The sequence below is a fragment of the Cicer arietinum genome, chromosome 4 (assembly GCF_000331145.2).
Source record: "Cicer arietinum cultivar CDC Frontier isolate Library 1 chromosome 4, Cicar.CDCFrontier_v2.0, whole genome shotgun sequence".
NCBI lineage: Eukaryota > Viridiplantae > Streptophyta > Magnoliopsida > Fabales > Fabaceae > Cicer > Cicer arietinum.
Genome location: NC_021163.2, coordinates 27,642,211 through 27,655,456, shown reverse-complemented (window position 1 = coordinate 27,655,456; position 13,246 = coordinate 27,642,211). Strand labels below are relative to the sequence as shown.

Genomic DNA, 13,246 nt, shown 5'->3' with positions numbered 1-13,246 from the left:
TATAAGAGTTTATTCCTTTATATACTTGGTAGAATGATTACAAGATTCTTGAGAATGTATTTACAGCCAAAAAATCACACTATTTATTCTTTAATCTCTTAATATCAGAAAATCGGAGAACAACCCCTACAATTCTTAAACATCTTAAAACCTTCAATTGAAGAACCTTTAACTTAAAGACATTCCTTACAACATAAAGATACCACACTATAGGTAAGAAAGGGAACTCTTCTTTTTATTTGCTTATTTAGAATCTATTGCATCACAAATTCTAACACCCTTGAACTTTCAAATATATGTATATCATACACCTTGTCTTTCTTCAAAAACTCAATCATCTAGAAAGTGAATGAGAGAACGCTTGTAGTTTAGATTATGAGACTTGAGAATTGAAAGAGAAGATGTGAATGTTATCGAAATTTGCTATAATGAATTATATGAGATGGTTCAATGAGAAAAACAACTTAATACAATATTTGAAAACTAACTTCTTGATCGTGTGAATCAATTCACACTTCAGCATGAACTCATTCATGTGTGCTCTGAACTCCATAATTTAAATTTAACAGTCATGAATTGATTCATCATCTTGACATATGATTTCGTGAATCGGTTCATGTATTTTAGTCTTCACAAAAATAATTTCAAGACATCATGTGAATCAATTCATGACTTCCTAGATATTGAGATCAACAAAGTCACTCTAAGTTAAATCATAGTCTTATTTTTGACATCAATCAAAACACTAAATAAACTAAGCTAAGAAAGTATGCATTCACATGCTCCTCATTTTTTTTTTTTTTTTATGAAAATTTTTGTTACAAACTTTATTAAAAAATTAAAATCTTCAAGAAGATATTCTTCGTGAATATGTTTCGTGTATGCTTGCAGAAAGACCTTCAATAAAAAAAATTCTTTAAAATTTTTAATATCTTCTCATCCTTTGACATAATAAAAAAGAAAGAGACAACACGAAAAATTAAAATTATCGAATTTAATAACAATTTAAAATATTTCCACAAAGAAAGGCAAAACATGCATTACAAGTTATAAGACAAAACTATTTAAAAAATAACCAATTGTTTATCAAAAAATTGAAAGAAATATAACATGAAGCTTATACCACAAAGGCAATTCAAAAAGGCAAATATCATATAAAACATCCAACAAATAAAATAAGAGTTTAAACATAAAAATTATTAATGAACCTTTATTTTACACTCGCGGACAAGCACATTGCATTTTTACTGTGCGCTCAAATATTTACTTTCTATATACATCTTTTTGAAAAATAATGAATCAAGTGTTAGACAAATATAAAATGGACATTTTCTCATATTAAAATAATTTTGATTAAATTAAATGGAGTGAATCATACACATTGCCTAAAGAAAAGAAGAAAACCCATATAGCGGTTAGATAAATTACACACCCCTAACTTCACTCCAAAAGTACACCCCACCCCACCACCTTTTCTCTACCTCCCTATCACTAGTATATTCCCCTCCCAACATCCTTTGTATGTTTCAATTATTATTTTGTATTATATAGTAATAGAGTGCAAAAATAGCATAAAACCCAAAGAAGTATTGTAGAAAAGAAATTAAACCCCATAACATTATTATTATTATTATTATTATTATTATTATTATTATTATTATTATTATTGTTATTATTATAACATACTCCATCCTCTCATTTTAAATATTTTACTTATTATTTTTGTATGTCTTAAATTATTATTTTTCTAATATCAATATAATATTAATTATATTTTTTATTTTATGTCATCAAATTTTTCAACTAATTATAATTAATAAAAATATTTAAGTGAAAAATTGTATTTAAAAAAAAAACTCATTTTATTAATAAAATCAATAAAACTAATTATTTTTCTAAAAACACCCGCAACTCAACTAAAAGAATTAAATTAAGAGAGTAATAAATAAACATAGCAAACCACCTTCTGATTATGAGGCTCCCAAAAAAAGAAGGCAATTAATTAAGCTCCTTTTCTTTCATTCTCTCCTACCATCTTCCTCTTCTCTCCTCCCACATTCTTCGGTCTCTCCTACATTTCTCTCTCCACCCCTTTTCTTTCTTTGTTAATCTCTTTGTCTTTTGCCCAACATAACACATCCTTCTCCTTCAGCCTTTCTCCCCTGCTCCCCCTTCATGTCACATATTAATTAACAAGGTACATATTTTTATATCATTATCATTATGACTATGAATGAGTCAAAAAAAGTTATTATGATTATGAATGAGTAAAAAAGTATGATTATGATTATGAATGCTAGCTTCTTCATTAATTCCTTCATATATAACTAATAATTTACATTACATTATTATTTGTTTTTCTTAGTTATTACGGCCAACGTGTATCATTGTTTTTATAAATTCATTCAAGTATAAGTAAACTTTCAGAATGTTTTCTGGTTTTTATTATTATATAATTAATTAGAATGTGCATTGTTTAACTTGTTTTCTCGGTTAATTTGATCACAATCAAAAGTCAAAACATCGTTCTTTATTTTTTTCAATTTAATGATAAATAAATTAAAGGTTCTTTGGTAGGTGCTCATCTCCTTAAAGGACGATATGCAGATTATTATTATTTTATTTATTCCAACAATGAGACAATATTGTCTCTTTATCCTTCTTCTCTTACATTGCTTAATTATGAAATGAAATGTGTAGTATATATAAAATCATGATATTCACATTTTTTGTGTTAACTAACCGATTTTCAAAGGAAAATGACATTGATAATTTATATTTCGGTGAGGAGGTAAGTAATCTTTGATCAATAATTATATCATTCAGAATTCAAATTTAATTTTCCTAAACGATTCATTGTTTATTGTAAACATTTTATTAAATGAAAGATTTAGATACATAGAACATTGGAAGTTTCTATTAAGATCTATTTTATCAACATCGTATCTTAATTTTGTAGATAGACAAATGTTAGTATATTAGTCGTTAATAATATTAGTTTGAAAGTTTTTCACAGGGAAGATGATGCTTGAAGGATCGGTTAGCATTAATGGGCGGGAGTTGGAGAGCATGTTTTCTTTTAGATCTCCCACAACAGATACAGATCATAATGACTTATTCTGTAAACCAATAAGCACAAAGAGTATAGAAAGTTACGATGATTTGTCGAGGTCATATAGTAACTTATCCGAAAAGAGCTTCTATTCCCCGGTATTGTGCGAACCGCAGAGTCATAGAGATCAGGCTGCACTTAAATTGCAAAAAGTTTACAAGAGTTTTCGAACAAGAAGGCAACTCGCAGATTGTGCAGTTCTTGCGGAGCAGAGATGGTTAGTTAGTTAGTTACTTTCGATATTTCATAATGTTGCTGTTTACGATGTAACTAGATTAGTTATACATTCATGTGTAACAGGTGGAGGGCATTGGATTTTGCTGAACTAAAACGCAGTTCTATATCATTTTTTGACATCGAAAAACCTGAGACTGCCGTTTCGCGTTGGTCAAGGGCTAGAAAGAGAGCTGCCAAGGTAATTTCTCATATGATTTATACTATTATGTAATAAAGTTAATGTTATTGGTTGAAAAATTAGTAAAAGAAATTTGTTTTGCCTTTGTTAATAGGTTGGAAAAGGTCTATCCAAGGATAAGAAGGCGCGTAAACTCGCTTTGCAACACTGGTTAGAGGCAGTAAGTCACCAGTTTAAATTGATTTATTTGAGTTTATTTATTGGTATAAGCATTTGTAAAATTGTTTGATAAAGTTTATATAATAACTTATAATTTATCCATAAACTCTTCTTGATAGATTATGAAAACAATTTATAGTCTATGTGAAAACAGTTAGACATCAATTTATTTTTTGTTATACAACTTATACATAAGCACTTATATAATAAGTGTGTATTATATAAGTGTTTAATTAAACTCTTTATTCAAACAAGTCGAGTTTGTCTAATTAGTTTTCAACTTGTACAGATTGACCCTAGACATCGCTACGGCCATAATCTCCAATTTTATTATGTCCAGTGGCTACATTGTGACAGCAATCAACCTTTCTTTTATTGGTAAAATGCAAGGAGACTACAAAATTCTGTTTTTCTGTTTTTGAAAGGTAACTTTTAATCAAGCTAATGGATATGTAATCTAAACGTAATTGTAGGCTTGATATTGGGGAAGGTAAGGAATTCAGTTCTGAGAGATGTAATAGATCAAAGCTTCAGCAGCAATGCATCAAGTATTTGGGTCCAGTGAGTTTTCTATTTCCCTTTTATACCATTTTCTTGCTTTCATTCATATGGAGATGGTTGGTCAAACATTAACCTATGACCAATGAAAATAAAATTAAAAATAATAAGTTCTACCTTTGCTTCTTTTTAATTGTCGTTAACCAAAGAAATCAATAAACTTTGTTGTTTCTAATGAAATAATTGTCTTTTTCTTATGATATCTTTAACTGTTTATTACTATCTCTATTACACTTATTTGCAAAAAATAGTAAATGATATTATTATCTAAACAGTAGTTAATGTTATAATGAACTTTAAATTTAAAAGGGATAAATAAAGAGAAACACAATTTTTATAAAGAATGGAGGGTTAAAAAGGAATTAAGGAGGTAATATAAAACTATGACATATTACATAACTTATCTGTCAAGTAACATGTAGAAGTAATGTTGAAATTCTTTTGAAGGAGGAAAGAGAGGCTTATGAGGTAGTTATTGAGAATGGGAGACTCTTCTACAAACACAGTGGGATTCCAGTGGAAAGTACAAGAGATGCTAAGTGGATTTTTGTACTTAGTACGTCGAAGATTTTGTATGTTGGGCAGAAGAACAAGGGCACATTTCAACATTCAAGCTTCCTTGCAGGTGGAGCCACATTATCTGCTGGTAGATTAGTAGTTGAGGATGGTGTTCTTAAGGTATGAAAGGGAAATAAACCCTAATAATTTAATACTTTTTAGGAGTTTTTTTTTTGTCGTCTTAACATGCGGATTTCCAAGGGAAAATAATCTTAGTAATCCGGAATTCGGACAAAAGATAAGTAAAGTCTGACCAATGATTGTTCTCTAGCTAAAACTCGAATTCGAGTTCTTTTGAACGATTTATCCTTAACTAAAACTCATTAGCCACATGAATCCAACAATATTTTTAGGTCTGTTTGGATTGACTTATTAATACTTATTTATTGGTATAAATACTTGTAAGACTAATTGAAAGAGCTTATGGAAACAGTTTATGACATATTTATATTTTTTCAATTTGTTTCCATAAGTTCTACAAGATAGTTTATGAAAACAACTTATAGATTATATGAAAATAGTTTTATTTTATTTTATCTTTTGTTTTAGAAATAACTATGCATATGCACTTATATGATAAGTTTTTTATCCAAATATTATTTCCTTGTTCTGTTTTGGCTTTGTTTGGCATACTGACTGTAGACTTTTTCAATTCCAAAGGCAGTTTGGCCTCACAGTGGACATTATCTTCCAACAGAAGAAAATTTCCAAGAATTCGTGTCATTCCTTATGGAGAATAACGTGGACCTCACAGATGTAAAGGTAACAAATGACATTGTTGTATATGCTGTACAATATATCAATCTAATGCATACTTTCACTCATTATCTACATGATAGGACAAAATTAAAATGTCATATTAACATCTAACCGCTAATTGTCATCTTATGCTGACTCAACTTATTTGAGCTAAAAGTTAGTTCTGGAAAAGTTAAATGACCAGGGTTATATACTAACATTTGTTTCTAAATAGTTGTTATCATCTCATGCTTGTTTAACTGAGATAGAGATTAATAGATCACAGCTTCAAACTTTACCCATGAAGATAAAATCTTTCTGGAATACTAATTGTCATTATCTTATATATCTAGAAAAACCCAGATGAAGATGATGAAACAGTCAAAATGAACCAGGAAGTTGTTTTAAGAGGAAAATCTTCAAAGGACAATTTATCTCCAAAAGTCGAAACCAAAAGTTCCAACAACTCATTAACTGAGGAGAGAAATGAGGGTTCAAGTAATGATGATTCAAACTCTGATCCACCCTTATCTAGATTATCAAAACGACTAGGAACTAAAATAACTAGACTCGAAATACCGAAAAGAAACAATGTGATTGAAATTTTCGGAGTAGTAGCAGTCCATTTTCCAACAAGCAAATTCTACTCTCCACATATAATAGAATCAGATGCAGAATGTGGTTATGAGACAGCAGAAGAATCGTTTATCGAAGAAGAAGACTTCATGGTTTCGAAATCGAACTTGTTTGTTGAAGAACAAGACAAAGAAGAAGAAAATCCTATTCCAAAGGAAAAGATAATGAAGAGAATAGATTCACATAAAGGAATGAAATCATATCAGTTGGCAAATCATTTATCAACCAAATGGACAACAGGTGCTGGTCCTAGAATTGGTTGTATGAGAGATTATCCACCAGAGCTTCAATTTTTCATCCTTGAGCAACAAAATTTATCTCCAAGGACAAAAGTAACAGCTCCATCGCCTAGAATACCGCCGTTGTCTCGATTCAGTCCACATGTTGGTTTTCCTCTTCCTTTAGTTGATTCTCAAACTATTCTGTGAAATGGCAATACTTTCTTTTGTCTTGACCTCTCTGAGGGAATGGAGCTCTGGTAATATGAAGTTCGGCCGATAAATAAGTAAAGTCCGGCCGGTCAAATCATCGGGATATGTTATTTTTGGTGGGGTCCTTGGAGTAGAGAAAACTGAATAGGATTTTCCATTTTTGTTTTGTTGTTGCAAAACTTTTGATGCCACTCTTTATACCCATATATAGTTTTTGTAGGTCTTGTGGTGATGAGTGAGGGAAACAAAATAACTTTGCATATGGATGTGCTAGTTTCCGAGTGCAGAGAGAGAGTTTGATTGAGTTTCCAATATAAATTGAAACAATAGCAAGCAACATGCAAATCATTATGACATGTAATATAGTTATGGAGCAAATTTCTTTGAGAATTTGATGACTCCATTTGTCCCATCCTTCAAAATATGTAATATATTTATTTTAAGGTAAATTCTATGTTTTCTTTGGAAAATTGTGCATAAATTATCTAATCAATTAATTGTATATAAATTATCTACGACTAATTAAAATCAGTCACGTGTATTCTATAAAATAAAATAAAAATAGACTTTCAAGTTTGAGATAGTTAGTAGAGTACTAATTTTAATTGATTGTAGGTAATTTACTATAATTTTTCAAAAACTGTCTAGGCCTCACCCTTATCTTATATGATATTATGGAATTAAAATAACCGCTATACTTAACTCTATGAAACTAGTTCTACACAATGAGATGAACGAATTGGAATACAAAAATTTGTGACTTTATTTGCATTTGACATTTGCTCGAGATATAGAAGAGGATATTCCAGTTTACAAAGAAAATCAAAATAATACCGACACTAAAAATGTTAAGGAACTATCTCAAACTCTATAATCTATCGATGAACCATATCAGTAGTTGGAGGAAATAATATAAAGCTTGGAACAATCAATTCAAGTCATTCAAATCATGCAAACTCTGACACTATGTAATATATATTTTTGTTAGAAATACATGAATCAAGGAAGGAAGATCTTGTTGATAAGAAAGATAGAGTATATATTGATATTTTAGAAAATTCATGTTGAAAATATATTGAATTAATTAAAAAAATAGTGTAAAATAAATACATCATCTCTATACCAAACATCATCATAATTAAAATTAATGGCATTTTGATTGTTAGTTGGTAATGAACATATATGTGATCATCTAATTGATAAATCAATTAAACTCATGAAATATTTAAATGGTTCACATGATAAGTATATTTATTCTATCAAATATCAATTTCTCTTAAGAACTAGTTAGGCACAAAAATTATTAAATTAAATTTTTTATTTTATTTTTCAATACACATTAACATCAATTTATAACTATATTTACATCATAAATAACTTGGGATGATCCAACAACAACAAATTTATTATAATTAATAAAGTTTTGATTTACGTAAAAAGTTATTGTTTATTATAATACCTCTTTTAATTATTATAGATTTAAATATATTTTTTGTTCCAGTAAATATAATAGTTTTTAGTTTTTAGTTTTTAGTTTTAGTTTTTAGTTTTAGTCCCAGTAAATATATTTACGTCAAGTGAACGCTACAAACAATGTTAATTGACAAAGGAAAACGTGAATCAAACGTTTAAATATATTTTTAGTCCCTGTAAATATAACAATTTTCAGTTTTAGTCATTAAAACGTATTTGCTTTTGATTTCATCCATGCAATATCCAAAAAAATTATTTTTAATTCTTAACGTCAAATGGATGTTACAAAAACATAAGCCAACAAAATAGAGGAAAACGTAGACCAATCATAGCACTCAAATGAGAATATTAAATAAATATTAGAATAATTTGTATAATTTTTTTTATTTGTTATTTAAATATTGTTTCAGATAACTTTGTTTAGAATAGTTATTTAAATTTATATTCTCATTGGAGTTTGTATACTTATTTTATTAGAAATAAGTATACAAATTATTTTTTACTTTTTATTTAAATATTGTTTCGGATAAATTTGTTTAAAATAATTATTTAAATTTGTATTTCACAATTTATTCTATTTGTCGGCTCACGTTTTTGTAATGTTCATTTGAGATTAATGACAAAAAATAAAGTTTTTGAATATTGCATAGATGAAATCCAAAAAAAAAAAATTTCAAGACTAAAACTAAAAACTGTCATATTTATATGGTGCAAAAATATATTTAAATATTTGTTCCACGTTTCTCTTTATCAACTAATGTTTTTGTATCGTCTGCTTGACGTTAAGAACTAAAATTTTTTACACAAAATTTTAAATTTGTATTCTAATATTTAAACAAAAATTTTTACGGCGACAAAAACTAAAAACTGTTATATTTACAGAGATAAAAAACATATTGCATCATAACATTTCTAGGATGCGATAATGTAAAGCAAAAATAAATTGAAGATAATAGTTGGTCGTCTTCTACACATGTGTTTTTTACTTCTTTTTTTTTTCGTATTAATTGATAAAATAAACAAAAAATAATAAATAATTAAAATTTAATTAAAATTAGTGACACAATATTGAAAAAAATTAGGAATTACATGAGTAGAAAGTCACGACCAACTATTAGCCGCAAAAAGTAATTTCTTTACACGATCGCAATGAAGATCCCAAAAATAGAATATTTTAATATATTTTTTTAAAGGGGATAATTTAAAAATAAAATTAAAAAGGGATATATGGAAGAAAAAGAAATATAGCAAAAGAGAAGGTTTAAATATCAATATTTTAACGTTTTGTTGTTGTTCACAAAAAACACACTGTTTTTTTTCTTTGCAAGAATATATTTTTATGGACTAAAAAGAAAGAGATTAGTCACAAACAAACAAAAATACATCATTGGGCCGGCCCAGAATTGATTAGTATGAATGCATAAATACCAAGCATAGATTAGGGTTTTTCGCAGCTTGACCGAGGTTAACCATCGACCACAATCACAGCCACCAGCACTTGCTTTTATACTCTTCTTCGTCGATTATCTTTCAAATTCGTTCCTCTTTTGCTAACACTATTATTCGATTCTTTGTCTTGCCATGGCTGAAGTCATTGCCGAACCTGTCGTTGTTTCAGATCCCTCCCTTATCGAAGTCAAACTCTTCAACCGCTGGACCTTCGATGACGTTCAGGTTATTTTATTTTCAGTCATTTATCGTGTTTTGTTTTTCTATCCGTATCCTTTCACCATATTTGGACTATATAATTTGAACATTTTGAATTGAATTATGTTCTATGTAGTATTGAACTACCCAGTAGTTCAAATTTATAATTAGTTATATACATTGTCGTAAGTGTCATGAAATATACTCAATTTTTTTATGTTGAAATGTTGGTTTTGTTGTGTTAGCTTACTAATGTGTGTTTGTTTACATAAATTTGAACAGTATAAGTTGGATTATTTTTGGGATCAGGGCTATTAGTTTTAATTAAACATTAATCATTAGTATTATGTTAAAATTATTATTTTTTTGTGATAGTTTTCTGATATGTCACTGAGTGATTACATTGGAGTTGTCTCATCGAAACATGCGACATATGTTCCACACACTGCTGGTAGATACTCTGTCAAGCGTTTCAGGAAGGCTCAGTGTCCAATTGTTGAGAGGCTTACAAATTCACTCATGATGCACGGTAGGAACAATGGAAAGAAGCTTAAGGCTGTCACAATCATTAGGCATGCTATGGAAATTATTCATTTGCTTACTGACCTGAACCCCATTCAAGTTATTGTTGATGCTGTCATTAACAGGTATGCTTTGTATTTTCTGCCAGAAAAAGATTTCCATGTTATGATTTATGAGTTTTTAATTGCAGCAGAAATTGTGTTTGATATTGTGATAACTGTCTTTGATTTTCAATTATTGGAATGAAGTTTTTTATTTGTTTGGTTTTAATATGGAGAATGGAGTGATGATTATTTGTTTCCCTATTGGTTTGACTGCCGCAATGATGGCATATTGTATTAGCTCTATCTGACCATTCTCCTTATATTCCTATTTGTTGTTTTTTTTTCTCATATGTATTTAGAGTTTAGAGATAAAGTTGATATTTTTTTGGAAGATGGTGTTAGGGCATGTTCATGATTTGCGACTTTTTGAGAATTATGTCTTGAGTGAATATACAGTTTAATGCTGTTATTTTAAGTAAACATTTGCAGTTATTCTTATGAGACAAAAGCTATGTAAATGATTTGAAACATCTTTTTACTTATCTGGTTTGACATGGAGGATGGAGTGATGAATATTTGTTTTCCTATTGGTTTGATTGCCAGAATGATGGCATTTTGTATTAGCTCTATCTGACCATTCTCCTTATCTTCCAGTGCATTTTTTTTGTAACATATCAGAGATTAGAAATATTTTTCTTCTTGTTTGGAAGATAATCCTTTTTTGTTAAGCCAGCATTTAACTTTTGTGACTTTCTGTGATATGAGTCATGACTGTTAAGAAGATGGAAAAGAAAGACTAAGAAAATAATGTTTTTGTAGATTTACATTTGCAATGTTTGTCAATCAAACAATCCCGTTAATGATATAAATGGTTTTTTGATTTACTTGTTTGTTTTCGTATGGAGAATGGAATGATGAATATTTGTTTCCCTATTGGTTTGACTGTCAAAATGATGGCATCATGTATTAGCTCTATCTGACCCACTCCTCACTTTTCTTTTTACAAAAGAAATGTTTATTTTGTAATCTTATGTTAAGTAGTGGAAGCAAACTTTTGATGTTTTGTTTTTATACTTATTTTGAAACTGTGAACACACATAATTCAAGTTGGAGAATGACATGATGATTGATTATTTCCCTATTGGTTTGATTGCCTGGATGATGGCATTTCTGTCTTAGCTCTATCTGATCATTCTTCTTAATAAATAGAATCATGATTTCTTTTATATAATCAAGAACATTCATTTTCGGTAATTGTTCCACATCATTAGTTCATTTTTTTCGTTTTTGTTTCATTGTTGCTAAAATTTGCCATACTTGTTGTTTATAAGGTTTTTATATACATATTTATGCTGTGGATATGTTCCATGAACTTGTATTAGAAATGGTTTTTTGATTTACTTGTTTGTTTTTGTATGGAGGATGGAATGATGAATATTTGTTTCCCTATTGGTTTGACTGTCAAAATGATGGCATCTTGTATTAGCTCTATCTGACCACACTCCTCACTTTTCGTTTACAAAAGAAATGTTTATTTTGTAATCTTATGTTAAGTAGTGGAAGCAAACTTTTGATGTTTTGTTTTTATACTTATTTTGAAACTGTGAACACACATAATTCAAGTTGGAGAATGACATGATGATTGATTATTTCCCTATTGGTTTGATTGCCTGGATGATGGCATTTCTGTATTAGCTCTATCTGATCATTCTTCTTAATAAATAGAATCATGATTTCTTTTATATAATCAACAACATTCATTTTCGGTAATTGTTCCACATCATTAGTTTATTTTTTTCGTTTTTGTTTCATTGTTGCTAAAATTTGCCATACTTGTTGTTTATAAGGATTTTATATACATATTTATGCTGTGGATATGTTCCATGAACTTGTAATTAAATTTTGAGGCACTGCTTTTCTAAACATTATACATTGGTATTAAATTCCATATTGTCAAATGGGTATTAATAATAAAATTTCACTATAGAACTGGTTCAACTCGAATAAAACTTGTTTTTGAAATATACTGCTACAAATCAAACGTAATTTTTATTTTAAATTTTAATCTGATTTATTTGTCTATGGATTTTTTTTATTGTTCAGTGGTCCTCGTGAAGATGCAACCCGTATTGGTTCTGCTGGAGTTGTAAGGAGACAGGCTGTGGATATCTCACCCCTTCGTCGTGTGAACCAAGCCATCTATCTTTTAACTACTGGTGCACGTGAAGCTGCTTTCAGAAATATTAAGTCAATTGCTGAATGTCTTGCAGATGAACTTATTAATGCAGCAAAAGGTTCATCCAACAGGTAACGGTTATACAATTCTATTTGATGAATTTGATATTCTATATCTATTTTGTTTAGTATTTTTCTTCTTTGTGACTCGCTGAGAAAGAAATACTACTATACTATTTTTCAGTTATGCAATCAAGAAAAAAGATGAAATTGAGAGAGTTGCAAAGGCAAATCGTTGAGCAGCTTTTGTGGTGGCACTTTTGGCGACTTCAAATTTTGTGTTGATGATTGTACCTCATTTAGTGATGTTCTACTGGATTTAGTTTCTTAGCTTTTTTTTATTACGTACACATGTTATGAGTGAATTTGATAATTAAACGAAAAATATTTTTCCAGATTTTGAGTTTTGTATCAAGCATCAACCTCTTTAAACTTTACTATTTAAGACACTGTTTGGTAATATGAGCCCTATAAGTAGCTAGCTGATATCTTTTTAGTTTATTGTAGTTTTCAATAACATTAGGGGAGAATTGCATTTACTTCCTCTAAAGTCACTTTAAATGATATTAACACTTTATCTAATTTTTAAATATTGTGTGTGACATTTGTTTTCCATCACTCTTTTAAATTTACAAGTCATTAATCAATAAGACACTTGAATAATATTTTGGTTGTGAAATTAACAAGATCATCATACTTTTTAAAATTGTAAATATAA

At 28.9% G+C, this 13,246-nt stretch overlaps 2 protein-coding genes and 6 non-coding genes across 9 annotated transcripts; all 8 read left to right on the top strand.

Annotated features, from left to right (window-relative positions):
• Window positions 1-2,039: 2,039 nt before the first annotated feature.
• On the top strand, window positions 2,040-7,077 carry LOC101489853 (IQ domain-containing protein IQM6). Of its 2 annotated transcripts, none has more exons than XM_027335664.2 (9): window positions 2,040-2,197; window positions 3,017-3,329; window positions 3,413-3,527; window positions 3,622-3,687; window positions 3,976-4,064; window positions 4,160-4,247; window positions 4,692-4,922; window positions 5,463-5,564; window positions 5,894-7,077. In XM_027335664.2, the coding sequence occupies exons 2-9, from the start codon at window positions 3,022-3,024 to the stop codon at window positions 6,602-6,604; spliced, it is 1,710 nt and encodes a 569-aa protein (XP_027191465.1). In that variant the 5' UTR covers window positions 2,040-2,197; window positions 3,017-3,021; the 3' UTR covers window positions 6,605-7,077. The 2 variants fall into 2 exon arrangements, with proteins under 2 accessions (XP_027191465.1, XP_012572372.1); XM_012716918.3 differs by having other exon boundaries at window positions 2,043-2,197; window positions 3,007-3,329.
• A 2,444-nt stretch (window positions 7,078-9,521) lies between these two features.
• On the top strand, window positions 9,522-12,988 carry LOC101489534 (small ribosomal subunit protein uS7-like). The gene is made up of 4 exons (XM_004504460.4): window positions 9,522-9,754; window positions 10,103-10,374; window positions 12,397-12,600; window positions 12,713-12,988. Exons 1-4 carry the CDS (start codon window positions 9,662-9,664, stop codon window positions 12,765-12,767), a joined length of 624 nt encoding a protein of 207 aa, XP_004504517.1. The 5' UTR covers window positions 9,522-9,661; the 3' UTR covers window positions 12,768-12,988.
• On the top strand, window positions 10,526-10,607 carry LOC113787339 (small nucleolar RNA Z102/R77). The gene has a single exon (XR_003473847.1). It is a non-coding gene; the product is annotated as a small nucleolar RNA Z102/R77 (small nucleolar RNA).
• LOC113787341 (small nucleolar RNA Z102/R77) lies at window positions 10,852-10,933 on the top strand. The gene has a single exon (XR_003473849.1). It is a non-coding gene; the product is annotated as a small nucleolar RNA Z102/R77 (small nucleolar RNA).
• Window positions 11,198-11,280, top strand: LOC113787343 (small nucleolar RNA Z102/R77). Its single transcript, XR_003473851.1, has one exon. It is a non-coding gene; the product is annotated as a small nucleolar RNA Z102/R77 (small nucleolar RNA).
• Window positions 11,406-11,488, top strand: LOC113787340 (small nucleolar RNA Z102/R77). The gene has a single exon (XR_003473848.1). It is a non-coding gene; the product is annotated as a small nucleolar RNA Z102/R77 (small nucleolar RNA).
• LOC113787342 (small nucleolar RNA Z102/R77) lies at window positions 11,714-11,795 on the top strand. Its single transcript, XR_003473850.1, has one exon. It is a non-coding gene; the product is annotated as a small nucleolar RNA Z102/R77 (small nucleolar RNA).
• Window positions 11,922-12,004, top strand: LOC113787338 (small nucleolar RNA Z102/R77). The gene has a single exon (XR_003473846.1). It is a non-coding gene; the product is annotated as a small nucleolar RNA Z102/R77 (small nucleolar RNA).
• Window positions 12,989-13,246: the final 258 nt, after the last annotated feature.